Source organism: Erythranthe guttata, chromosome 4 (genome assembly GCF_056151865.1).
Source record: "Erythranthe guttata isolate IM_541 chromosome 4, IM_541, whole genome shotgun sequence".
NCBI classification, from domain to species: Eukaryota; Viridiplantae; Streptophyta; class Magnoliopsida; order Lamiales; family Phrymaceae; genus Erythranthe; species Erythranthe guttata.
The window spans coordinates 6,088,240-6,113,419 of record NC_142536.1 but is presented as its reverse complement, the minus strand read 5'-3'; the positions used below and the strand labels follow the sequence as shown (position 1 = coordinate 6,113,419).

The following is a 25,180-nucleotide window of genomic DNA, read 5'->3' as shown; positions in this document are numbered from 1 at the left end:
ATACTACACTTCCTAACTAAAATACGTTTGAAAATATATATATATATATATATATATATATATATATATATATATATATATATATATATATATATATATATATATATATATATATATATATATATATATGTTAAGAATTAATATTGTACTTGTGATACTAAAATATTTTATTAGAGTTATAAACATTTGCACGAAAGATGTAAACCAAGCTAAGTAAATTATGTGTGAAGAACTCGTTCTAGAAAATGTTGACAAAAAGTTTTGAATTCGCGGGACAAATAACACTGTAATACATTACTCCACCAACTGGGTCACTGTTTATTCCTGCATACTGAACACATGTATCATGTATGTACTTTAAAACTAAATTCGGAGTTGTATATTTTTGAATTCTAAAGAAATTAGTTCTGATAAAACGAGGATGACCAATCAAGATTGTGTTGGATTATAAGTTTTTCTTTCTATATTAAATTTCTTTGTTATCGGTTAGTTGATTGTTTTTGTTAGGATTTAGTAACATAGTCGATACTTATTTTTCCCTTTCTATATTAAATTCCTCTTTATTGGTTTGTTGACCATTTTGGTCGGCTTAATCCCACCTTGCAAATATACTATTTTGACATTTTGAGCGTTCGAAACAAATTACTAGCAGTTTGTACTATAGAAACACAATATATCATGCATAATGCACTTCAAATGAATTTTTAAAGCTAATAAAAGAAATTTAATATTTTTAGTGGTATTCTTTTAGGATGCTAAATGTCCAATCAATTTTTTTTATTCATAAATCATTTTGAAATTATAAATGGCAAAAATAAAAATACATTTCATCAAAATATTTAAAAAAAAATATCAGAAAAAAATATTTTTCTAAAAAAAATCCTTCAGCAATTTTGTTATTAAGTTACCTGAAAATCATATTTTTCTTCCAAATATTTCTTCATGATATTTCCATCAATTACAAGAAAAGATCCATCAATCAAATAAGTTAGTGATAAAAAAATATTTTACTTTATTTGTAAGAAAATATAGTTTTTTTCAATAATCCGGTGTGATTTTTATTTAATCGCACTTTGTGCGCTCGAAATTAGGTTGGAGGTTGAAAAAAGTAACATTTTAATTTGTTATTTTGAACCCCGGAAAAAAATCCAATAAAAACAATTAAATTCTCTTTATTATTCAATTTAGGGTGCATTGTGAATGATTTATTGTGTTTTGGGGGTGTAAAGTACTATTATTATTTTCCAAGGATGCAAAGTGCCAAAATGCTCGATTTCGAGGGTGCAAAGTGGATTAAGCCATTTTAGTTTAAAATATATGCAACTGTTATGGCATGAGAAAAAGAGGAACTAATGTAGGAAAATGATGTTGTATTTTAATTTTAACTGAAATGCTAAATTCCACTTGATAATTACTAGATCATACACATAATTATATTGTTTTCTCTCTCTAAAAACATAATATTCAAACGTTTCTCCTCACCCCTCCAACAGAGTTCTTTCTTTTCTCTTATATTCATGGTGACAAAACTTTTTAGAATAAATGACAAGTCTAACTAAACATTTGCTTCACATTCTTTATAAATTTTATTCCAAATATGCCCCCACATACATAAAATGAATTCTGCACCAAGTAATATTTAAACTGTATTTATCAATTTTTTCATTATGATTTTAACATTTTTATTTTCGCATCTAGCATTTTTGTTATTATTTTTTTGCATTTTTCGTATTTTTTTTCCTTTTTTCTACATAATATTGAAAATTATGATTTTTTTTTTCGACCGTAGTCTTCTATAGAAACCCATAGAAAACCGTAGTAGTTCGTAGACAAGTATAGTCACTCGTAGGAAACTATAGTAATCCGTAGTCACATATTCTTAAAACCCTAATTCCTCTTTTGAACCCTAGCCGCCAGACATCATAAACACCCATAGAGAATCTTAGACATCTATAGACATGAAATCGAAAAATCTTAGAGCCGCCCCCACCAAACCGTAGATCTCCTCCACCAAACCCTAGATATGCGAACCCCATCCCCACCCCCAACGTCGAGCGCCACCGACACTATTCCCCAGCCCCGAGCAGCGCCGCACAACGACCCCATCCTAATGGCCAACATCGGGTCACCACAAGCGTCTCCCCCAGAGCAACCGCCATCGCCATTCCTCCCCCCATGCCACCGCCTCCAGCGCCATAGTCAACTCCATCGTCATAGCCACTACCTCCTCTCAAATCATGGGATGAAGTGGTGGCGAGAGAGATAGCTTGATATCGAGAGAGCGAGACAGAGGGAGCCAGAGAAAGAGCGAGATAGAGAGAGCCAGAGAAAGAGAGAAGAATAATAAAGGGGAAAATAGATCTAAGAGAGAAACGTGAATATGTGAATTATAAGATTTAGGGTTAATGATAAGATATGGATAAAAAATTCAATAACGTGAGTCATATATTATTTTAATATAGAGATTAAATTAAAATATTGGATTTAAACTTATCATTTAATTTAAATTAGGATTCATATCAGGTACTCATAGCATATTACCACCACTATAATGTAAGATTTTATTTCCCCATTTTCAAGTACTTAACAATCACAACCTAATTGTCCAAGAAATTGGAAGAAAAATCACTAAGGGCCCCACATAAAGACACACTGGCTAATCCTATCCACAAATCCATACCGCGGATTACAATACATTATCACCTCAAAAATCAAAACTACAACGGATAAAAATATCCTTCACTCTTTCCAACTCCCACTCTCCCGCCGGTCGGAGTTCACAAGAAAACCACCGAGCTCGCAAATCATGGCGTTTTCCTCCATCCTGTATTCCCCAACCCAATTCACCCTCCCCAGACCCCACCTCCACCGCCGCAGCAGGCCCATTTCAATCGCCGCCGCAATTCCGCCGCTCACCTCCACCGCCGACATCTCCGCGGTGGCCGAAGCGCTGGACAACACGACCATCGCCGTCATTGGGGGCGGGTCGGTGGCGGCGCTGGCGGCGGTGCTGTCGCTCGCCGACCCGGAGAAGCGGCGGCAAATGCAGGCGGAGGAGGTGGGCGGGGGGGACAAGGAGGTGGTCCGGGAGTACTTCAACAACGACGGGTTCCAGCGGTGGCGGAGGATCTACGGCGACACCGACGACGTGAACAAAGTGCAGAGGGACATAAGGCTCGGCCACTCGAAGACGGTGGAGAACGTGATGAAAATGTTGCTCGACGAGGGCCCGCTGAGTGGGGTCACCGTCTGCGATGCCGGCTGTGGGACCGGCTGCTTGTCGATTCCGTTGGCCAAGGAGGGCGCTGTCGTGGCGGCCAGCGATATCTCCGCCGCTATGGTGGCTGAGGCTGAGAAAGAGGTGAGTAATGTGTGGCTACTGTTAAACTAAATTTTAAAGTTTCTTTTTTTTTTTTTTTTTTTTTTTTTAAGTTTCATTCTTGATTTTGGTTGCATTTGGGATATTGGATTGATTCTTGAAATTGTTGATTGGATTTGATGGGGTTGGAGGTAAAATTTGATTCATTGTTATGTTGTTAGTAGAGGTGGGAAGTTGGAGGATCGGAGGATCGGATCGTAATTAGCACTTTTGGAAAGAAAAAAAAAAGTCGATTTTCTTTTAGGAAGTAAAATGTAATTCCGACTACCTTCTAAAGAAACAATCGGAAATCGGAATTTCGAAAATTGGAATAGAAAAAGGTATTCCAAGATTGGAACTTTTCGGATTTGTTATCGGCACAATTCAGAAATTCTAATTTTTATCGATACAAAATATAAAATGCATAATAGTATTGATATTATAAGTGTAATTTTAGGAAAACAATTAGGATTTCGGATTTTTTTTTTATTCCCGAAAATTAATATCAGATCGGAGATACTCCAATTATGATCCAAAGAATTCGGAATAAAATGAACTTCGAAATTCAAATTGAAAAATATTGTTCCAAAATCCGACAATTCTGGATCGGAATCGGGGGAAATCGGATTAGATAAGATAGTGCGAATCGGGTTATTTCATCTACATTTTCATGTAAATGACCGATGATTGTCTAAACATGTGCTTATGTAATTCGTTCTCTTATGTTGTTACATTTTTAAATATCTCAAAAATTCGTTCAATTTCCAACGCAGGCACGAGAAGAGCTATTCAAAGGCACCGACTCGCCGCCCGCCGGAATCGTACTTCCGAAATTCGAAGTGAGCGATTTGGAGAGCTTAAACGGAAAATACCACACCGTCATCTGCTTAGACGTTTTGATTCACTACCCGCAAAGTAAAGCGGATGCCATGATTGCGCACTTAGCTTCTCTCTCCGAAGATCGATTGATTCTAAGTTTCGCACCAAAGACATTTTACTACTCTCTGCTCAAAAGAGTCGGAGAATTATTCCCCGGGCCTTCGAAGGCCACACGGGCTTATCTTCATTCAGAAGCCGACGTCGAGAGAGCGTTGAATAAAGTCGGGTGGAAGATTAGGAAGAGGGGTTTGACCACCACGCAATTCTACTTTTCGAGAGTCGTCGAGGCCGTTCCTGCTTAGTGCGTAAAGTGAGTTTTTTTTTTTTTTTTTTTCGTAATATTATATTGACGTTTTTCGTTCGTGCACGATTTCATACCATGTATAGTAGATAGATTTCCGGTTTTTGACTCAATTTTGGATAGTTTAGTGTAAATGGTTGCATTTTTACTAATTTCGTATCATGTGCACCGTTTGTCGAAGTTTAGTATTTGCTGCATTTCTCGGTTTTCGTTTCGTGCTCGGTAACTTTTTACGTAAGATAACAGATTGCACGCGCATATTTCACCATAGGAAGAATCAAAACATCAGATAAACAAAGTTTGACCAAACTGTTACAATCAATGGTAAAAGAGGCGGCAAATCCCGAGCCCCTTTTGTAAGGTACGAACGAAGAGCGATAAAAGTCGGGTTTTTTTTTTCGTTTTCTTGATTTTACAATTTATTGGCTATTTTTTCGAGAGCATCGGTAACCTTGGTAAGAGCTGCGATTAAGCTGTCGTGCTGGCTGTTTTGCCGATCCCTATCCAATTGGAAATTCAACTTCTGCTCGTCGAAATGTGCGTTGAGCAGATTAGTATTTCTCTCTAAAGCTTTGACCAATAAGTCTTCCACATCACTATTTCGAGAATCACTCGACGACTGCCTTCTTCTCTTCGCCCCTTCTTGAAAATCGGAGCCTCCATTGAAGTGTGGGCCCGGTTGTCTTTTGTTTTCTGCACATTCGAGAAAACAAACATATTTAAAAAAATTATTAGCTATGCACGAAGCTTGAGAGGCTTATTAGTCGAACGACTAACGGTAATAGTTACCCGAAGATATATATTTACCTTGACTCGACTCTGCCTGGTAAAATGGCTGATATTTCATCTCTGCCAACAATACGAAAAATGTTAGTATTATGTATATATATATAAAATAGTCGACTATTCGAATGTTTACGGCACCTGAAATAGGCACCGGAGAAGAAACAGGGCTCCTCTCGTTTTCCTCCTCAAAGTCCTCATCGTCATCTTCACCGTTATTTTCGTCGGTATTTATCGTCACTAAAGCGAGCTGATAACCATCGTTCGTCGCAAAAGCCTTACCGTCCAAAACATCGAAAACGTCCCGATCGAAAAAACCCGGAAGTTTAATCTCCCTCCTCAAATCACTCCTCATCAACCAAAAAGATTCCCCTCCCCCTTCTCCTCCATCTCCATTAATTACCTTATTACCCTCCCATGCCTTAATCTTCTTGAAATCACTCACAAGGTTGCTCCATCTCTTACGGCACTGAACGGGGCCCCTCGTCACTCCGTTCCGTTTGCAGTGCGACGAGACGTAGTCCCACTTGGGCTCGACATGGACCTGGGTCGACCCGTTTACGGAACCGGATCTTCTCCCCCTCCTCCCTCCTCTCTCCTCCGCAATCTTTTTCCCTTCGATTAAGACCATCGTCTCTCTTCTCGTCCACCGAGGATGCCTTGGCGTTTTGTACCCGTTTTCATTTCCGTTCGCACCGTTCGACAATGGAGCCATTATTCACCTAGATGCAATTTGTTTGAAGAAGACTTAGATACATACATACATATATATATAAATAGGTATATACATTTTTTTCCAGTACTCTGTGATTGACTATCCTAATAAGGGCACTAAATCTTTATTACCGGATTGATTGCATAAGGGTCGTCCGTAATTTCATTTCTGTAACGAGCACCGTATCTTTTAAGGCACATTACTTGAATTCGCTTTCGAGAATCGTCCGATATATTACGTTTTAAAGGCACATTGCCCGAATTCTATTATGATTTATGTCCTAGTGATTGACTGTCCTTACGAGGGCATATTTTCTTGATTTCGCGATTTAAAGTCACATTTTCCCGATTTTGTTTTTCGGATTCTGCCACTTGCCTGTTTTACCCGGTCTACCGTGTATTTGATGCCCTTGATTTTTCGGGTCTTGTTTGCGAAGTGCTTAATAAATGGTAAAAGATTTCTTCATCTTTTGGTATCAAAATAGCAGTTACAAAAATCTTCTGTTTTTATGCAATAGGATGCCATTACACTTGCAGATTTGCAGTTTCTATTTTTATTTTTGTTGTATTCTTTATTTTATTACACTTTCGTATAATAGTTTGCAAGCCATACGACAGACGTAAACTAAACTAGGTTAACAATGTGTGAAAAACTCCATCCAGCGACCGTTGGGCCAATTGACACATGATCACATGCTCCAACCGGTAGGTCATCACTTATTGGAAATTTTGAAAATTGAAAATAAAAAAATTGTTCCAAAATTTTCTGATTGAAATCGGTAGAATTCGCGTATTGTGCCCTTTTCTTGTATTCACCTATTATTAAAAAAAACACACAAATTATTGATATTATTAATCCTTAAAGAAATATTGTTATATTATTAATGTTTTCTTTCTTTTTTTTTTTTTTTTGCAAAAATGGATTTTTGGAATTATTTTCGGAAATTGAAAGCAGATCGAAAAATCTGGATATCATAAATATTTCAATTTGGATCCAAAAAAATGTTGAAAATCGAAACTTGGATTTTCTTTTAGATTTCGAAAATGAATCGGCTGAAATCAAAAATTTCTTTCAGATTTCCACTTCTAGATTGAGCTCGTTGTACATGTATTTTGCAACTCTCGCTCGATTTGCAAGTCATTGCACGAAAATGTCGTTTTAACAAGCGAGTATACAATTATACAATTTTTTTTTTTTTTTTTTGAGATGAGATGAGTATACAATTATACATAGGGGGCAACTATTTTGAATACTAATTTTTGCTTAGTTGAATACTACCAAGTTGAAAACCACATTTGAGTACATATTTATAAGTTTTTTCTTACTTTAATACCAAAATAAAAATAAAAGTACAAAAATACCCTTTCATACAAAATACTAATTACATCAATTTTTCTTTGAAATTACCTATTTGAAAACCAAATAAAAAAAAAAAGAAAAAAAAAATTCAAACACAAAAAAACCTCCCTCCGTCCACCCCTCCCACGCCGCCCGACGCCGCCGCCGCCGCTCCAACCATCGCCGCCGCCGGACGCCGACGCCAAACACCGAAGAACGCCGCCCAACGTCGCCCAAAGCCGCCGCCGTCGTCGTCTTCGAATAGTAAGTTATAGTTGTTTCTATTTTTTTTCTTTAATATTTATTTAAGATTTGATTGTTTGATATGGGTAATTAGGATTTGGTTGTTTTAGGTTAGAATGATCGTTAATTAGTAATGGGTGCATCTGATTTCAGTCGATTTGAGCATTGATTTGAGATTCGTGGGTCGGTTCTTCGTTCACCATTTTCGACCTGTATATGTCGATTTTTCGATGAATTTTCGACAGGTTGATGTCGAAAATTCATCACAAATCGACATGTAGATGTCGAAAATGGTGAAATTGTTGAATTTGGAATTTTGGTAATTCGACAGCTTCCTGTCGAAAAATGGTGAAATTTTCGACAGCTTCCTGTCGAAAATTGGTTGAATTTTCGACAGCTACTTGTCGAAAAATCAACCAATTTTCGACAGGAAGCTGTCGAAAATTCAACCAATTTTCGACAGCTTGCTGTCGAATTTGAACTGTGAGATTTTTTTTTTTTTTCCCTATTTTTATTTGCTTGTGTTTATATTATGTATATTAATTTTTATTTGTGTGTTATTTTGCAGTGGAAGAACCACGTGAACCTCGTATACCTCCGACTGTCTCGAACCGTAAGAAGAGGAAGGAATTATCCGATAGAGGCAAGGGCATAGCAGTCACGACCAAGAAAAAGACCACGACCAAGAAGAAGTCTGGAGAGGGTTCTTCGTCAACGAATCCGGTGCCGGCTCTACCTTCGACTGTAGAAGTTGGTGATTCGAGCAACGAACCGGTCCGAGGTCCCGAGATACCGGAATTGTACACAAAATTTGATAAGCACATTGCTTATCATATTGTGAACGGAGGGCCAGATCGTTCGGAGCGCGGCTCAGAATTTCGAATACGAAATCACACAGGAACTTTAAAAGGTTGGGAGCCGGCGCCGTTTATTACAGAGGTAGTACAAAGATGTGGTTTAATGTCAGTTGTACAGGCATCGTACAACACAGTGGACGGCCATCTACTTAGAGCCTTCATAGAGAGATGGCAGCCAGCTACCAACACATTTCACTTACCTGTTGGAGAGATGACCATCACACTTGACGATGTGAGTACGTTGGTCGATTTGCCAGTTGTTGGGCGTACCGTATGTTGCGAGCGTTTGGTCCGTGATTCCAAAACGATCCCCAGTAGTTTGATGTTCGAGTTGCTAGGTGAGTACCCGGACGATGTTAACAAGAAGAAAGCGGTCAAGTTGGAATGGTTGAAGGCTAAATTTAGCAAAGTGACCATGAGAGATAGTGCGGAGAAGATGACATACGCCATTCGGGCGTATTTGTTATTTTTGCTCGGGTGTACTATACTGTGCGACAAGACAGGCAACATGGTAAGCGTGGAGTATCTAAATCTTGTATCTGATTTGGATCGGATCGGCGAGTATGCTTGGGGCACTGCATGTCTTTGCCGGTTGTACGATGAGCTTTCCTCAGCCTCACAAAAATCAACGAACTCGATGGCTGGCTGGCTGACGCTCTTTCAGTCATGGATTTACGAGCACTTTCCTTATTTGGCGGGTGGCACATTGAAGACGGAATTCGAGGGGCCATTAGCGAGCCGATGGGAGCCTCAGTCAAAGACTACTTCAACGCCTGAACGAGCGTCGTACCTGCGATCTCGATTAGATGATTTGATCCCCGATCAGGTAAAATACCAGTTTAATAATTTGTTATTACTACTTAAGTAGGTTTCTAAATCTAATTTTTTATTTATTTTACTAGGTTTTATGGGCACCGTATACAGCTATTCGTGATCGTTTCCCGATGCCAGATTCTGCTTGGTTTAGTGGGATGATATGTTGCATGGACCACTTCGAGGCATATCATCCGGACAGAGTGTTGAGGCAGTTCAACCGGGTGCAAATCATTCCAGGTCGTGCATACATGTCAAAAGATATGTACAAAGCTCTAGTTAGTAAAGGTCGACCGGTCCAGAACTCAATTTTCGTTACGTACGGCGAACGATTCTCTGATCGGTGGGAGGAGTATTGTCTGGACGAGGAGTCGAGGTCCGTTGAAGTTGAACTCGGGGAGGCGGACACTTCGCCGGACTACATGAATTGGTTCCGACCCAGATGCATGTTACAACTGAGTAGGCATGGAGCCCATCCACCTCGACCCAGGCGGATCGACCTCGAGACCATGAAGCTCGTCCAGGGGGTGGTACCGATAAAGATGTCCAACTTTCACAAATTTTGGAGTTGGTGAAGGGTACACTTAGCGAGGTGCGGGGACTTGCGCCATCCGACGCTCATACGGTCATGTGGGGGACCCTAAATGATATTGTCAGATTGATCGAGTTGAATTACGCACATCCCTTTTCATTTCTTCCGTGTGCCCCCTCCACCCTATTAGAAGTGTACGTTCCAAAATGAGTATACTTATTTGTCCACACCGATACAAGTCTCTCCTTGTACGGATCCAACCATGAATTAGCTACATATTCTATAGCCGGGAGATAACCGATAAATGTTCTTTTCAAATCCTCCCAATCCTCATTGAACTCCTCTATGGTATTTCTTTCAATAAGAGCCGAAAAACTCGACTGAAATTGCTTCCATTTGGTGATGTCCTTTGGGAACAATTTCTTACAATTGGCCACTATATTCTTGTTCACATGCCACCGACACAACAAGTGATGACTCGATGGATACACATTGGCCACTGCTTTCATTAAACCCAAATCTCGATCTGTTACAATGCAATTAGGCCGAGGACAACTGGTCATGGCCTCCTTCAAACAACGCAACGCCCATTCAAAATTTTCCGTCTTTTCGTGGTCCAAGTATGCAAAGGCAATTGAGAACGTCTTGTTGGTACAAGTAAAACCCACAATCTCAAGAAATGGGAGTCCGTAACGATTGGTCTTGTACGTGCAATCGATGACGAATACGTACGGATACGACTGTGCCAACTTAATGCATTTCGGGTGGATCCAAAACAAGTCGGTAATCGCATTCAACTCGTTCGATCTATGGTACGAGAGGTATTCATCTTCTTTCAACTTGACGAACAATGATTGCAATTGAGATCTCCCATCCAATTCACTGAAATTTAACTTAGAGATAGTATTGTAAACTGTCTTCATACCAGTTACATTAGACGGGTCCTTTTGCTTCAATGCTCTTAGAATTTCCCTTGGTTTCACCATTGCCTTCTTCATAGTGTGAACAAAGGAAACATCCTCCTTTGATAATCTTCCGGCATAAGAGTGTCCGTGCAAGTTTTCGAATAAGTTGTGGTTGTGAATACCACAACTAACATCCAGTTTCCACTCAGCCTTTTCATCATCCTTGTGTTCTCTTGTCCCCTTCAATTTAAACGGACAATTGCATTTCTTTGAACCGGTGCTCCTTTTTCCCGGTCTTTGATCATCTTCACCTGGTACCTTCTTGCCAACATAATGGCCCCCACGCTCACAACGAACAATCACATACGGTGTCCTACGTCCTCTATCCCCGTCACTCGAACCCCCAATCATTAACACCATTCCAATTCTTTTACATACTTCACGAACCCATGCCATTAAAGCTTCTTTTGTTGGGAATTTTTCTGACGTGGTAAATGAATGGGTGCAATCGATCTACACAAAAGTGTCGAAAATATAAGACAAGTAAATTTGCAACAGGAACCAAATCGACACTTAAGTGTCGAAAATTACCCATATTTTCGACACTTAAGTGTCGAAAATATAGGTAACTTTCGACACCAAAGTGTCGAATTCTGATACAATTTTCGACACTTTAGTGTCGAAAATATATATTTTCGACACTAAAGTGTCGAAAATTGTATCAGAATTTGACACTTTGGTGTCGAAACTTAATGGTATTTTCGACACATACACGTCGAAAAATAAGGGTATTTTCGACCTGTATGTGTCGAAAATACATGGCGAGTTTAAAAAAAAAAAAATTTCAAAATCGATGTTTTAGCTCAAAAAATACATGAATACATACCTGAATGGGTTCTCCTTGCTCGTAAACTACCATTCTATTGTCATTTGAGGCCATTTTGCAAGTTGTGTAAGGTTTTGATTTCTTTTGTTTTGGGGTTTTTTAGGAGGATTTTTGGGGAGGGAGAAGAAGGAGGTGGAGGAGGTGAGGGGTTTGTGAGTGAGGAGGGAAATGTTTTTTTTAGGTTTTTGATTATTTGGTTTTTAAGAAAGAAAAATAGTATTTGTAATATTTTTTGGTTTTAATTTTCATTAAGGGTATTAAAGTAATTTACAATTAATTATTTATTTTTTATTTTTTTGGTATTCAAGTAAGCAAAAATTAGTATTTGAAATAGTGATCCCCTTATGCGTAAGCGGTGTTCCTTTTTGATTTTTTTTAATATTTTTTTTTAATATAAAACCCAATTTTATAAAAAGTCGTGTGAAGTAGACGACGACTTCAGTCCGAAAAACATGCTTCTCCCTCTCGTTTCCCGCGCATAATTTGTTTTTCCGTAAAAAAGTGAAAAGAAAAATAAAAAAGAAAAGGGGGAAAAAATCAATCAGACGAAAGAACCCTAGAATATAAGAATACGATTCGAAGAATTCCAATTTCTCAAATCGAGTGCCAATTGTAGGGAATGTGAAATGGCGAGCGACGCGGAGCGAGTGGAGGAAGAAGAAGAAGAATCGGCGAGCGAACTGTTGAGAGATCGATTCCGTCTCTGCACCATCGCCATCGCCGAAGCCGAAGGTTTCAATTTTCTCAACCACTTCTATTTTTCTGCATATATATGTAGCATAGTGAGATTGAGCATCGTTATACTAATTGGTTGGAGTTTTTATTTTGATTTGTTCCATGTGGTGTTTTTTTGCGCAGCGAAGCAAAATGGCATGGAAGTTTCTCAGCCAATCATGGCGTGTATCTCCGATTTAGCCTTCAAATATGCCCGTAATCTCTCTCTCTCTCGATTTGATTTTTTTTTTTTTTTTTGTCTTTATGTGAAGCGAAAAAAATGGGGGATCTTTGCTATTTTCATTCTTATTGTTCGCCAGTGGATTAACAAATATAAGGTGTGGATGATTGATTAAATGTATGATGTTTCGAGTAAATATGCGATTTTGTCAAGGTAGCGACCCAATTATGTAATATCCCGTGGCCGATATACAATGAAGAAGTTGCGAATTGATTATAGTGAAGCTCTTTTTCTCGGATGATTCCAAAGGGTTCGGAAAGAGGGTGATTAATGGATAAGCAAATTAATGATAACATCTTTTTGCAGCTTCGATGAATTGGAAAGAGTAAGACTGAAAATTAATCTCTTAAGTCTAGGCCATGTGTAAAGAGGCTGAACGATTTCTAGAAAGGATAGTAGAGGGAAGAAATCGGAAAAAAGTGGGAAAATAAAATAACGAAACTGCTAAAAATTGGAGGGAAGGGGACGACAATCTAGACTAAAACATATGGAAATGCTAATTATTTTGTGCAGTTGGGTTATTAGCTTCGATTACATTCGTCCATATCTTATTCGTTCGATTCGGTGTTTTTTATTTGATGTATTCAAGGGTTAGCGATTTTGTTAATGGCTATACTGAGCCTTACTCATTCAGAAGGGAAATTCTTGAAACCGAGTTGTAGCTCTCCTTTTATAAAGTATTTCCCACGAATATAAAAAAATGGCTTTAAAGTTTGAATTGTTGGTTCGAAACTGATATTCTGTTTTGTGAAAAAGCAGAACAACTAGCAAAAGACCTTGAATTGTTCGCACAACATGGTGGTCGAAAGTCCGTGAACATGGAAGATGTTATCCTTTCTGGTAAGATTCTTTTTCGATAATTGTGCGCTCTAATCACACGGTTTCACAGATATCTCAGACAATATTAAATAGTGCTATACTGATTTTACATATGTTTTAGGGTAAATTACGACCACCCCTGAGGTATGGTCAAATTACAAAACTCCCCCTCCTCTTTGGGTAATTATAACCACCCCTGAACTATAAATCTTCTTGCACGCCCACCCTTGCAGTTTCAAATTTAGTGGAATCTTCTAGATTATATGGAATATGATCACTTTTGTACCCGTTTTATCGGATTCGAACTCTACATTTTGAAGCAAGATGATCATAATATGTGTTTTTTGGCTTGTATATATAGAATCTGGTGCATTAGAAACTGTATTTTTACACAAAACGAGTACAAACTAGAGTACATTCCACGAAATCTAGATGATTATGTTGAATTTGACACCATAAGGGTGGAGGTGTAAGAAAAAATCATAGTTGAGGGGTAGATGTAATTATCCAAACAAGAGGTGTTTTTTCGTAAATTGACCATACCTCAGGGGTGGTTGTAATTTACCCTATGTTTTATCTAGATTTATTCATGGTGTCGATCCTTGCTTGCAGTTTTTATATTTTTTGCGGGGAATCTTATTGCAAAATTACGACGGTTTCATTTAATGTTAATTGCAACAACCAGTTTCGTTTATTTGCAGCTCACCGTAATGATCATCTGTCTGCCTCGTTGAGGTCCTTCTGCAATGATCTAAAAGCAAAGGAACCTCAATCGGATAGGAAGAGAAAGAAGAACACGAAAAAGGAAGACAAAGCTGCTGCAGATGTGCTACATATTGCAGATCCCTAGCTTGAAAATTCTTGTTGGTGTTTACTGAAATACCTGAAACATAATGTTATATCAATATGGCGTTTGCATAAACATTAAGGCTCTGTTTGGATCATGGATTTCAAAATATAAAAAACGAAAAATGTAAGGGAAAATGAATTCAATGTATTCTAGAATCACATGTATGTTTGCTCCCAAAGAAAAGCAATCTGGAAAATGATTTGTGGAAAATCCACTTCCTTACTTCTGTTTGGTAATCAGAAAATAAATTACTGCTGTATTTTTTTATAAAATAATATAACCCAAATAATAAATATAAAAAGAAAATTCTCAACACACATACACTTTGTTACCTTCAAAACCACTAAATCTATCAAAGTAATATAAAATCTAATAAAATAGCTAGGGACGACATGGTTGTAAAAAGCGGTAATCGGGTCGGAGGCGGTCAGGGACCGACTCACGATTAATCGGTGCGGCGGTGATTAATTGGTGATAAATTGGAAATAAATCGGTTTTTAAAATTTAATATAATATATTTGTAGATATTTTTTACGAATACTCAAAACATATATAAAAAGATATTTAAACATAGTAATATCTCCATCATGTATATATCTTAATAAAATAATAAAGTTTAATAATAATAAGATCATAATACATAAATATCCTTATAAAATATAAATAAAAAGCAATTTTTTTGAATTTACATTTATTCTTCAACATTCCTAACATACATCATTAGTTTTTCAATAATAACAGTTAACATAAGCAAAATAAAACATAAGCTCATATTTTGTTTATCAAAATCCCAACTTTTATTTTGAATTATTATAAAAAAAAAAAAAAAAAAAAACTGATTTTTGACCGATTTTTGCCACTGAAGTTTGACCCGCCATAAAGGTTTGACTGCCTCAAACCGCCTCGGACTGCCTAAAATCGCCTCACAGGCAAAAAATTGATTTTTCAAACTTATACACTAAAATCGTAAATGTTTTTTACCGCCTCGGCCGATTTTAGAACACTGAGGGACGAGTAGCAATCGAATTCTAAAAGTAGTCAAGTATAGTTTAAATTATGAGAGATCTATTATTATTTCACAAAATATATTGGAAGTGATTTAAGAAAAATATTACTATACACCCCTGGTAAATTTATAATCACCACTGAAGTAAGGTCAAATTATAAAAAAAAAAAAAACCCCTCATATTTGAATAATTACAACCACCCATCAACTATTAATTTTCTTATACATCAACTATTGCAGTGTCAAATTTTGGTGGAATCTTCTAGATCATATTGGATATTCTCCAATTTGTATGCGTTTTATCCTTTTTGAGTTCCACGTTTTGAAACAAGATGACCATAAGATGTATCTCTTGGCTTGTAAATATCAGATTATGATGCATCAAAAACTGTATTATTCCACAAAATAAGTACAAACTAGAAGATTATGTTGAATTTCACACCATAAGGGTGCACACGTGTGAGGAGATTCATAATTAAAGGATGTGGTTGTAATTACCCAAATAAAAGGGTTTTTTTTTTTTTTTTTTTTTGTAATTTACGTAGTAATTTCTTACCCTAAAATAAATAAGTAGATGAAGAATCAAAAGAAACATGGAAACTTCTGATTAGCCTCTTCTTTATTCTACAACAAGTTCCCACTGCGCCGAGGAATTCGGGTTTTGCAGTGCGTCTCTGTGTGTGTGTGTGTGTGTGTGTGAGAGAGAGAGAGAGACGGGTTATCATTTATCAATATGCTGAAGTACTCGTCGAAATCTAGTGTTAACGTTGACAAGGCCGCCAGGCCCGGCGTTACAGTCGAGGAATCCGAGACCGTCAGTTATAACGGCGGCAATTTCAAACTCCGTGCTTCAAAGACGGAGTCTGCTGTAATCAAAGGTCTTTCCTTTAAAGATCTTAACGCCCGTCGTCAATTGAACGACTTCGTTTTAGCCATTGAGAAACCGGGTTCTTTCCTCCTCGACTACAATATCCCCAAAAATGTAATTAAATCCTAATCGCTACTTAATTATTATTAACAAGAAAATTGATGCATTTCTTAATATATTTTGATTATGAGTTTTTAGGTCTAGTGTCTTTTGATTTATTCATTATTTATTTATTTGAAATTAGACTTTTTGGCATTACTCATTTGGTTAGTGTTAATTATGTAAAAAAATACTAAAAATTATATTAGTTCGTTAAATTAATAGAATTTTGTTAGTGCTTAACTGTATTTGAATGTTACTGAAAAAATTTGGTTTTGATGCATGATTTATTATTCAATTCATCTAGCTTCCATTATTTTTCACTTGTTAATTAGATTTTGTTTTAATTTTGCAGGATGTTAGGCTTCAATTTACGCGTAAGATCAACGTTGCAAATAGAACACTGAGTTGGACAACCTCAGGCGGTACGCGGAATTCTTGGGGTGCAAGTTTGGATATTAATCCATCGACTAGGGTTTCTTTCAATAATACAACCGGCGGGAAAATGAAACTTAAATGTCGCTGTTTATATAGCGAATCGTTGAAATTTGAGCCGAGCTATAATTTAAATACGAACGCGTTGAAAGTTGGTGCGTCATACAAACGACGCGTAGAGAATATGGATGTTTTGTTCAGGGCTACCTATAAGACGTCTACCGATAAGTTGGCGCTTGAATTGACGCAGACTATAGAGTCCGATGGCTCGCTTAAGGTAAATGCATTTTTTCTTTTGACCTATATATATTTATATATATAGAAACCTTAGTCGAATCGTTTATTTTGATGGAAGATTCTTGATTTTCGAGCGTTTGACTTATAACTTTCATGCTTGCAACTGCGCGTAACTTCATATTCATGTATGCAGATTTCAGCCTCCATTGATACGGCAAATATGTGGAAAATGCCGAAACTATTTTTCAGTTTCGAGCATCCCTTGGAGATTGGTATATGATTTGTAGTCGTCTTTTCTGGTCGGATACTTGGGCAGTGTTTATAACTGTTTTTGGGGCTTTTTTTCAATTTTTTTTTGGCGGAAACATGTTTTGGGAAAACGATCGAGAACGAAAGTAATTTTTTTTTAGTTTTAATTGCTGCATTTCTGATTTTCTACGAAATTGAACTTTTTTTCCCTTATCAATGGGCGACGAGCTCATGAACGAACAATTGATTTCGAGATGTCAATGCGATTAAAATTACTAATACGAACTAAATTGGGTTATGTGCACCTTTAGAGTGATTTGGTTTACCTTATGTTCATAGAAATTTATTTTAGACAGAATAATGTGAAGAAAAAATAAATAAATATAAAATAACAAATTTTGAGTTTTAAAATGCGTAAAATTAATTTTCAATTATTAAATATCTTATGTTTTTTACTTTTAAAATATATTAGTAGAAAAAAAATACTATTTTATGAGTTAAAATTAAAATTTTAGTTAAATTATTAGTGAAAACCCCCCAATTCATTTACTTATATTAAGGTGTATATAACCTCCTTTTCATTATCAGTGAAAACCCCCCACCTTATATTAAATAATTTTTTTTAATTAATATTGTTTTTGACATTATTAATATACTTAATTTGCCCTATTATATCTAAAATAACCAAACATATTTCACGTTATCTCTATTTTCTTATTCTTTTCTCTCTTTTCTCTCTACATATCGTCGCCGCCTCCAACTCTCTTCTATCTGTGTTCTGCCACCGCCTCCAACCCTCTTCCGTCTCTACGCCGCCATCGTTACTCTCTTCTCCCAACGGCGTTCCTCCCTCCACCAACGCGAAAAGAAGACGGTCTTCACCCCTGGGATTCTCTCGTCAAGGACAGCGTTAGGGTTTTCGCTAAGGAGAAAGACGAGATTATGCAGCGGCGCTATGGTTGATATTGCGTCTGAGATTTCAATACAGACCACCGCCACATTGTTTCATTGTTGTTGTTCTTCTTCTTCGTCTCTGATTTTTTTTTTTTGGGAACCCAATTCTCGAATCTTAATTTTCTTAATTGGAGTTTTTGGTTGAATTCTTATATAGAAGGCTAATTTTGTGTTCAATCAATAATATAATGGATGTTTGTTTTTGTTGAAATTGTGTGGTGTTATTTACAGATTTATAGATATTTTCGTACATCAATATAGTTGTTTTCGTACAACAATATAGTTGTTTTTGTGCAGCACTATAGTTGTTTTCGTACAACAATATAATTGTTTTCGTGCAGCAATATAGTTGTTTTTATTACTTTTTAGTTGAATGTAATAGTTGATTTAACAAATAGTTGATTTTGATAAATGAGAGTTGCTGGAGATATATAGTTGTTTTAATCATATTGTTTTAATAGCAGTTGTTTTAATAATAGTTGTTTTATTGAAATATAGTTGTTTTTACTGAAGACAAAAACATATAGTAAAAAAATATAATAAAAAAGTTAAAAAAAATATTTTTTTTAAATACATTTTTTTTAAATAAGAAATAAATAAAAAAAACGAAAATTAAAATTAAAATACAAAAAAAATAAAAAAATAAAAGTGTATCAAAGTAGTGTATAATAGGTAGTGAATAGAGGAAGGGTAAATTTGAGAATAAAAAAAGGATGGGTCTTTCACTAATAAAGGAAAAGGAGCTGGATCCATCCTCATTAAAATAAAGTTAGAGGGGGTTCTCACTAATAGTCCCTAAATTTTAACTTTGAGGAAGATCTTTGTAATATTTGAAAATATGAGCAGTCTATATATGTAACTAGCCATAACTTCATAGGAGGAAAATGTAATTTCTACAATTTTTTTTTTATTTTTTGATAAGAAAAACTTCATTAATAAAATGGAAAGAAAAGAGTTGTCTATGTAGAACGAACACAAAAACGGGGGCAGGAGAAAATGGCAAATCCCAAAAATGGGGATACGTGAAATTGGGGGAAACTTGTAAATATTAAAATTATAGGGGTATATTTATAAATAAACTATATAAACATATACACTTTTTTATTTATATATAAATTCTTTTTATATATTTCATATAAACATATTCAAATAATTCTAATATCAATTATCAATTTGCTATTGGTCATTAATTAATTCGTGTAAATAATTGGGGAAACAAAAAATATATTTGAAAGTTTATTGGTCAAACATGTTTTTAACGTTTTAGAATTTGCAAAACCGCTCATAAGGTATTCGGCATGTGTCATCCTCGACTTTCCGATACAAAACGTATCAAAAACGCAGAAACATTAAGAAATTGAAGTTTACGTGTTAGATAGGTAGAGAGCCACCATCACAAAAACAGTTAAAATCAATATTTGGCCAATAGTAAAAAAAAAATTCAAAAAAACCAACAGTGAAATAAATAGGTTTTAAGTGCTAATTTCAAACATTAAGGGAGGTAAACAAAATTTTCCAATTTATAGAGAGGTTTAAATGTAATTATACCAAACTTTAAGGAGGTAGGTATAATTTATCCTAAAATATATAAGTAAATGAAAAGAAAGAGAAGAAAGTTCTGATTTGCACCAGTGCACCTTCGTTTTGTACAAGCTTCCACTTCACTGAAGAATTGGGGGTTTAGCAGTGAGAGAGAGACACAGAGAGAGAGAGAGAGAGAGAGAGAGAGAGAGAGAGAGAGAGAGAGAGAGAGAGAGAGAATGGATGAAGAAGAATACGAAGTCGATAGCCAGGTGATTAACATTTCTTCTTACAAACTTTTTTTTTTCTCTTCGCATTGCGATATTTATATTTTGGTATGCCCTCCTTGATTCTGCGATATATCTCTCTGAAAAATCTGGTCTTTTTTCTGTCAGCCACAACACCGTAATAATTTAAAAACTATGCCCTAATTTTGAATTTAATTTAACAGAGTGAGGAGGAGAGTGAAGTATCAAGTAGGTGCAGTAGAGTTTCGGACACTGTAGATATAGAAGTAGATTTCTCTGATGCGTTTACTACTCGCAATATATTTGGTTCGAGGGAGGAATTGCTCGCGTGGGCGCGTTCCGTGGGCAGGCAACGCGGTACAGCATTAACCGTTGAAACGTCGCGTAACGGAATCAACGGGCGTAGAAGAGCGTTCGTCACGCTCGTGTGCGAGCGCGGAGGTAACTATCGAAAACGGAAGCTTGAGGAGGTCGGCGCACGAAAATGCGGATGCCCTTTCAAATTGAAGGGCAACGAATTAGGCACGGGCGACGAAACAATCGGGTGGCAGTTGACTGTTGTTTGCGGTATTCACAATCACGCGGATTTTGGAAACACGGAAAACCCTAATTCTGCAGATGAAATGATTTCGGCAGAGGACGAGTCGAAACGGAGGGTTCAGAAGTTGAATGTTGAAGAGAAGGTCGGTAAATCTCAAATGCAACTACTTATGGAAAAATTGGCCGAGCACAAATAATTAAAGTGGCACAGGTCGTGCGAAATAACCGACGAGGTCACCGACATGATGTGGACGCACCCAGCTAGTATTGCTCTCGCACGTAACTTCCCCCATGTGTTAATCATGGATTGCACGGTCAAGATTAACCGCTTCCGTCTTCCGTTACTCGAGATTGTGGGTGTTACTTCTACGAACCTGAAATTCCCCGTCGCGTTTGCGTACTTGAAATACGAAAAGGCGGAGAATTACAAGTGGGCGTTGAGAAATTTGTTGAAGTTCATGAAAGGGTATCCAATGCCTAATGTTATTGTCACGGATCTCGAACCGGAGTTGATGAAAGCTGTAGCTGTTGTGTATCCAGATAGTCGTAATTTGCTGTGTAAATGGCATATAATCCAGGACATACGAATTAATTGTAAAGAAATGTTCGTACGACGCCCGTTTGGATGGGAGTGTTTTGAGTGGATGTGGTCCTGCTTTGTCGAACAAGTTACCGAAGAGTCGTTCGATCGAAAAGTATCTCTACTGAAAAAAAGTTATCCCGATGCTCTATCTTATATCTCGCAACAGTGGTTGGACCCGTTTAAGGATTATTTTTTAACGACAAACACGTGTATGCACTACGGGGTATTGGTGGAGCCAGAATTCGACAAAAGGTTTGTTCGGAAAAAAAGTAGTACAAAATAACGAAGTAAATATTTGTCGATTTTATATTCGTTAAATATCTATTAAACGACTGACACTATTCTACGTTTGTATGATAGGTTCAATACTTATTATCATTGTAACTTGAAACTTCACTTGGATTCGTTGAAAGGGAGTTTTGCCGACAATTGGAAAAACATTAACGGGATATTGGTTCAGCAATATTGTATTATAGCATCTTCATTTCGAACTAGCAAGAATATCGTCCAAGACCAACATGGTTTTAAGCCTGCAATCTTTAACGAGCTTCGAGGATTCGTTTCGGAGTTTGCTCTTAAAAAGATCAGGTCCAAATTGAAGAGAGCACGCGATTGTTTGACGGTCCATTTCGAGATGCCTTGCGAGTGCAATTTACAAGCAACGTATGGATTACCTTGCGCGCATAAGTTGTATGAATTCCAGAAGAACGGAATACCTATTCCACTTGATTTGGTTGACTCGCATTGGAAGAACTTAAGTATGCAGCCGCCTAAACGTCGTTTGGTAAAGAAAGATAATCTCGATCGGGCTGAAGGTTCGAAGAACTTAAATATGGAGCCTAAACCTCGTTTGGTAGAGGAAAATAATCTCGATTGTGCTGAAGATTCGAAGAACTTAAAAATGGAGCCTAAACCTCGTTTGTTAGAGGAAGATAATCTCGATCGTGCTGAAAATTCCAAGAACTTAATTATGGAGCCTAAACCTCGTTTGGTAGAGAAAGATAATCTCGATCGTGCTGAAGATTCGAAGAACTTAAAAATGAAGACTAAACCTCGTTTGGTAGAGAAAGATAATCTTGATCGTGCTGAAGATTCGAAGAACTTAAGTATGGAGACTAAACCTCGTTTGGTAGAGAAAGATAATCTTGATCGTGCTGTGGATTGGAAGAACTTAAGTATGGAGCCTAAACCTCGTTTGGTAGAGGAAGAAATTCTCGACTGTGCTGAGGATTTAGCGAAGTTCTCGGAGTTCTTTCATGAACAAGATGCCCAAACAAGGAGGCGTCTTCTCGAAGAGTTGCGCAAGATATACAAGCCTGATCGTATCACTTCATCCGGGGAATAAAGAAGATTGATACATTTAGGACATTAGTAAGTCCGTGTGTATTGTTCGTTTTGTTACGTTTTGCAGATTTGTCGGTTCTTCTCTCGGTTGGTTACATTCTTATCTATTAGAACTTCGGTATGATTTTTGGCTTTATTATGAGAGGGAAGAACCTTTACAAGTACATATATGTTTCTGCAGATTGTTTTCTTAGTTTGATTTTATCATTTCAGTACTCCTATAGGACATTTCAGTATAATAGCTTGCAAATCATACGAGAGACACAAACCACACTAGGCTAACCATGTGTGATGAATTCGACATATCGACTATTGGCAAGGGGATTCGAACCTGGATTTTTTTTTAAATGAAGATTACCAAAACACAAAAAAAGAAAAGAAAAGGGAATGGGAAATAGACATTTCATATTTGTTCGTCACCCTTTGATGCACGTCAATATTGGCCCACTATATCTTTTTTCTATAGTGGTTGACCCCTTGACTTTGTGGTCGTTGACCTTGACCTTGACTACAAAAAGGTATATCTATATACAACATAGTAGTTACTAGAAGTTGTTACTTGGGACAGGTTGGATCCAAGGATTTTTACAAATTGTGTTTGTGAAGTGATTCAATAGATGATGAGTGGTGTGTCCAATAAATATTTTCTAGCTCTCCATTTTCAATATTTGTACTCAGTATTTGCTGGTCTTCAATGAAAAAGTAATGTCAATTCTTGACTTTGATATGCCAATATTTGTTAGCGTGGGTTTTGCAGCAATTATCCATATGAGGAGGTCTGGGTAGCTCGTCCACAATCGAATGGCGTGGACGATTGTGTGTGTTGAATGTATTATAAGACTAGGTTTTGCGCCTTTTCTAACACTAAAGATTTTAGAACAACTGATAGCGCATGAGGTCCGACAAATGATATCAGAGCTAACTCACGGCTTCAATTTCCAAAGGGATGTGATAAATGTCGTTCGAGCTTTAATAATACCGTTACGACTTCAAACATGATATTGATTATTTTTAATTCCAAATTTTGCAAAACCCGAAAAATAGAATTTGTAGTATTCTGAGTTAGTTTTCTAATCCAACTTCAATCACTAAAATTGGATGTCGGAAGAGAAAGATATACATGAATCAATGGATACTGCCCACAACTTTGATGTATTGATGTATCTAAAATTCACAACTTTGATGTATTGATGTATCTAAAATTCAAAATGTGAGTCATTCATACATAACTTTGTCACACGGCATCCAATCTAGCAGATTTAAATTGGATTATAAAGTTAACCCAAAGGACTACAGTTTTCGTGTTTCGAATTTTGCCAAATCAAAATAGCAATATATCAAAATCAGGTTCCAAGTCAAAACAATATTAGTAAAATTAAAACGACATTTAACATTTTAGATTCCCAAATAAAGCAGGAAAGATTGTTAGTCTGAATTTGGATGCAATTTACCACATTAGTAAGACCATATCGATAAAAGTCCACAATCAATTAATTGTTTAAGGCATGAAGTAGTTAGAGACCGTTCTGTGCGAGAGTGTAAAGAAGAAAAAAGATATATATTATTAACAATAAAAATAAATAAATAATAAAATAATAATGATGATGATAAACCCCAAAAAGGATGCCATTTGGTACGTAGATGATTTGATGTAGGGCAACATTATTTATAAAGGCACCAAATTAAAGTACAGCATGAAATGTTATACTAATCGCAGCCAAAAAAGTAATTAACGTTCTCATAAAGCATTTGCATTAGCATTAGCGCTAATTAATCTACATTTTAACTGTTGGCCTCAACTTTCCAGAGTTTCTACAAATTGTTTTTCGCCGCCGGAATAATTGACATTGCTTTTATTCAATATTCAATACTTCTCCGTTTTAATTGAATTGTAATTGTAATTAATAATATATATATATATATATATATATATATATATATATATATATATATATATATATATATATATATATATATATATATATATATATGTATATATATATGAAATTATGAATCTTAGAAAACATATATAATATAACTAAAATAATCTTTCCATTAATTCTATTTTTATTACAAAAAAAAAAAAATTGTTCGAATATGATAACGGTAACATTACAACAAAAAAAAAAAAGGATAGTTAATGCAAACACCACGTTAGTTTATAATCCGCGTGGGTATAGATAGCTCATCCGATTCCGAGAGTTCGATTATCGATTTCGGCCAATGTAACAATTCATGTGCAAATATCTTAAACATATACATTAATCAGCATGGGAAGACAGAGCATGTGATATATGAACCATCATCCTTCCACATGTTCAATTTCAAAACATATATAATGGCACACAATTAGTCCTCACTAAAAGGAAAAAAAGATTTGATTTTACAAACATTTTGGAAACGTCGCATCTCAAAATATAAATAAACATTAAACTGCTTTTTTTTTTTTTTATCAAAATCGATTTTTAAGTTACCTTGGAGCAATTTTTTTCATTCAAATTCTTGCCATTTGAGAATATTATAAATCATTCTCATATTCAAATCCTTCAAAATACAAAATTATTGAAATTAATCGTCAAATGATTCAATCCAAACAAGTTTAATGGAGAAAAATATTTGCCATTGAAACAAACATTTTGTAAAAGCTTAATTAAAAGTATAAATTAGTGATTGTGAATTAAGTTGAGATTAAGTACTTATTTCTAAAAGTAGTTGGTGTTTGCAAATTAACTAAAAAATCAATTAAAAAAAAAGTAGGTACATGTATGCTTTTAAAATTATAGTTTGAAACAACTTATTTTAAGAGACACAAAAGCATAAGCTTGTTTTGCAAACACATAAAAACGAATTATGTACTGAAAA

The 25,180-nt window shown here is 36.1% G+C and overlaps 6 protein-coding genes across 6 annotated transcripts; 4 read left to right on the top strand and 2 right to left on the bottom strand.

Moving 5' to 3' along the window:
- The first annotated feature begins 2,585 nt into the window (after positions 1-2,585).
- Positions 2,586-4,718, top strand: CHLM (magnesium-protoporphyrin IX methyltransferase). Its single transcript, XM_012997302.2, has 2 exons — positions 2,586-3,361; positions 4,132-4,718. Exons 1-2 carry the CDS (start codon positions 2,807-2,809, stop codon positions 4,537-4,539), a joined length of 963 nt encoding a protein of 320 aa, XP_012852756.1. The 5' UTR covers positions 2,586-2,806; the 3' UTR covers positions 4,540-4,718.
- A 519-nt stretch (positions 4,719-5,237) lies between these two features.
- On the bottom strand, positions 5,238-6,220 carry LOC105972206 (trihelix transcription factor ASR3). The gene has a single exon (XM_012997143.2). The coding sequence runs from the start codon at positions 6,034-6,036 to the stop codon at positions 5,311-5,313; it is 726 nt and encodes a 241-aa protein (XP_012852597.2). The 5' UTR covers positions 6,037-6,220; the 3' UTR covers positions 5,238-5,310.
- A 3,739-nt stretch (positions 6,221-9,959) lies between these two features.
- On the bottom strand, positions 9,960-11,936 carry LOC105972208 (protein FAR1-RELATED SEQUENCE 5-like). The gene is made up of 2 exons (XM_012997144.2): positions 11,611-11,936; positions 9,960-11,237 (listed from the first exon to the last, which is right to left on the bottom strand). The coding sequence occupies exons 1-2, from the start codon at positions 11,662-11,664 to the stop codon at positions 9,960-9,962; spliced, it is 1,332 nt and encodes a 443-aa protein (XP_012852598.2). The 5' UTR covers positions 11,665-11,936.
- A 152-nt stretch (positions 11,937-12,088) lies between these two features.
- LOC105972259 (Histone superfamily protein) lies at positions 12,089-14,417 on the top strand. Its single transcript, XM_012997195.2, has 4 exons — positions 12,089-12,342; positions 12,469-12,540; positions 13,325-13,405; positions 14,086-14,417. Exons 1-4 carry the CDS (start codon positions 12,237-12,239, stop codon positions 14,232-14,234), a joined length of 408 nt encoding a protein of 135 aa, XP_012852649.1. The 5' UTR covers positions 12,089-12,236; the 3' UTR covers positions 14,235-14,417.
- Positions 14,418-15,885: 1,468 nt separating this feature from the next.
- LOC148770998 (outer envelope pore protein 24A, chloroplastic-like) lies at positions 15,886-17,423 on the top strand. The gene is made up of 3 exons (XM_088817640.1): positions 15,886-16,222; positions 16,563-16,919; positions 17,073-17,423. Exons 1-3 carry the CDS (start codon positions 15,974-15,976, stop codon positions 17,157-17,159), a joined length of 693 nt encoding a protein of 230 aa, XP_088673766.1. The 5' UTR covers positions 15,886-15,973; the 3' UTR covers positions 17,160-17,423.
- Positions 17,424-19,671: 2,248 nt separating this feature from the next.
- On the top strand, positions 19,672-22,479 carry LOC105972439 (uncharacterized). Its single transcript, XM_012997399.2, has 3 exons — positions 19,672-19,875; positions 20,055-21,226; positions 21,335-22,479. The coding sequence occupies exons 2-3, from the start codon at positions 20,634-20,636 to the stop codon at positions 22,317-22,319; spliced, it is 1,578 nt and encodes a 525-aa protein (XP_012852853.1). The 5' UTR covers positions 19,672-19,875; positions 20,055-20,633; the 3' UTR covers positions 22,320-22,479.
- The last annotated feature ends 2,701 nt before the right edge of the window (positions 22,480-25,180 follow it).

Excerpts from the sequence above, each read along its gene's own strand:
- CHLM (XM_012997302.2), top strand. The coding sequence starts at position 2,807 with ATGGCGTTTTCCTCCATCCTGTATTCCCCAACCCAATTCACCCTCCCC. Across the intron at positions 3,362-4,131 it reads TGGCTGAGGCTGAGAAAGAG|GCACGAGAAGAGCTATTCAA; the intron begins GTGAGTAATGTG and ends TTTCCAACGCAG.
- LOC105972206 (XM_012997143.2), bottom strand. The coding sequence starts at position 6,036 with ATGGCTCCATTGTCGAACGGTGCGAACGGAAATGAAAACGGGTACAAA.
- LOC105972208 (XM_012997144.2), bottom strand. The coding sequence starts at position 11,664 with ATGGCCTCAAATGACAATAGAATGGTAGTTTACGAGCAAGGAGAACCC. Across the intron at positions 11,238-11,610 it reads AGCAAGGAGAACCCATTCAG|ATCGATTGCACCCATTCATT; the intron begins GTATGTATTCAT and ends ACTTTTGTGTAG.
- LOC105972259 (XM_012997195.2), top strand. The coding sequence starts at position 12,237 with ATGGCGAGCGACGCGGAGCGAGTGGAGGAAGAAGAAGAAGAATCGGCG. Across the intron at positions 12,343-12,468 it reads CGCCATCGCCGAAGCCGAAG|CGAAGCAAAATGGCATGGAA; the intron begins GTTTCAATTTTC and ends TTTTTTGCGCAG. Across the intron at positions 12,541-13,324 it reads TTTAGCCTTCAAATATGCCC|AACAACTAGCAAAAGACCTT; the intron begins GTAATCTCTCTC and ends GTGAAAAAGCAG.
- LOC148770998 (XM_088817640.1), top strand. The coding sequence starts at position 15,974 with ATGCTGAAGTACTCGTCGAAATCTAGTGTTAACGTTGACAAGGCCGCC. Across the intron at positions 16,223-16,562 it reads ACTACAATATCCCCAAAAAT|GATGTTAGGCTTCAATTTAC; the intron begins GTAATTAAATCC and ends TTAATTTTGCAG. Across the intron at positions 16,920-17,072 it reads AGTCCGATGGCTCGCTTAAG|ATTTCAGCCTCCATTGATAC; the intron begins GTAAATGCATTT and ends TCATGTATGCAG.
- LOC105972439 (XM_012997399.2), top strand. The coding sequence starts at position 20,634 with ATGATGTGGACGCACCCAGCTAGTATTGCTCTCGCACGTAACTTCCCC. Across the intron at positions 21,227-21,334 it reads GAGCCAGAATTCGACAAAAG|GTTCAATACTTATTATCATT; the intron begins GTTTGTTCGGAA and ends TTTGTATGATAG.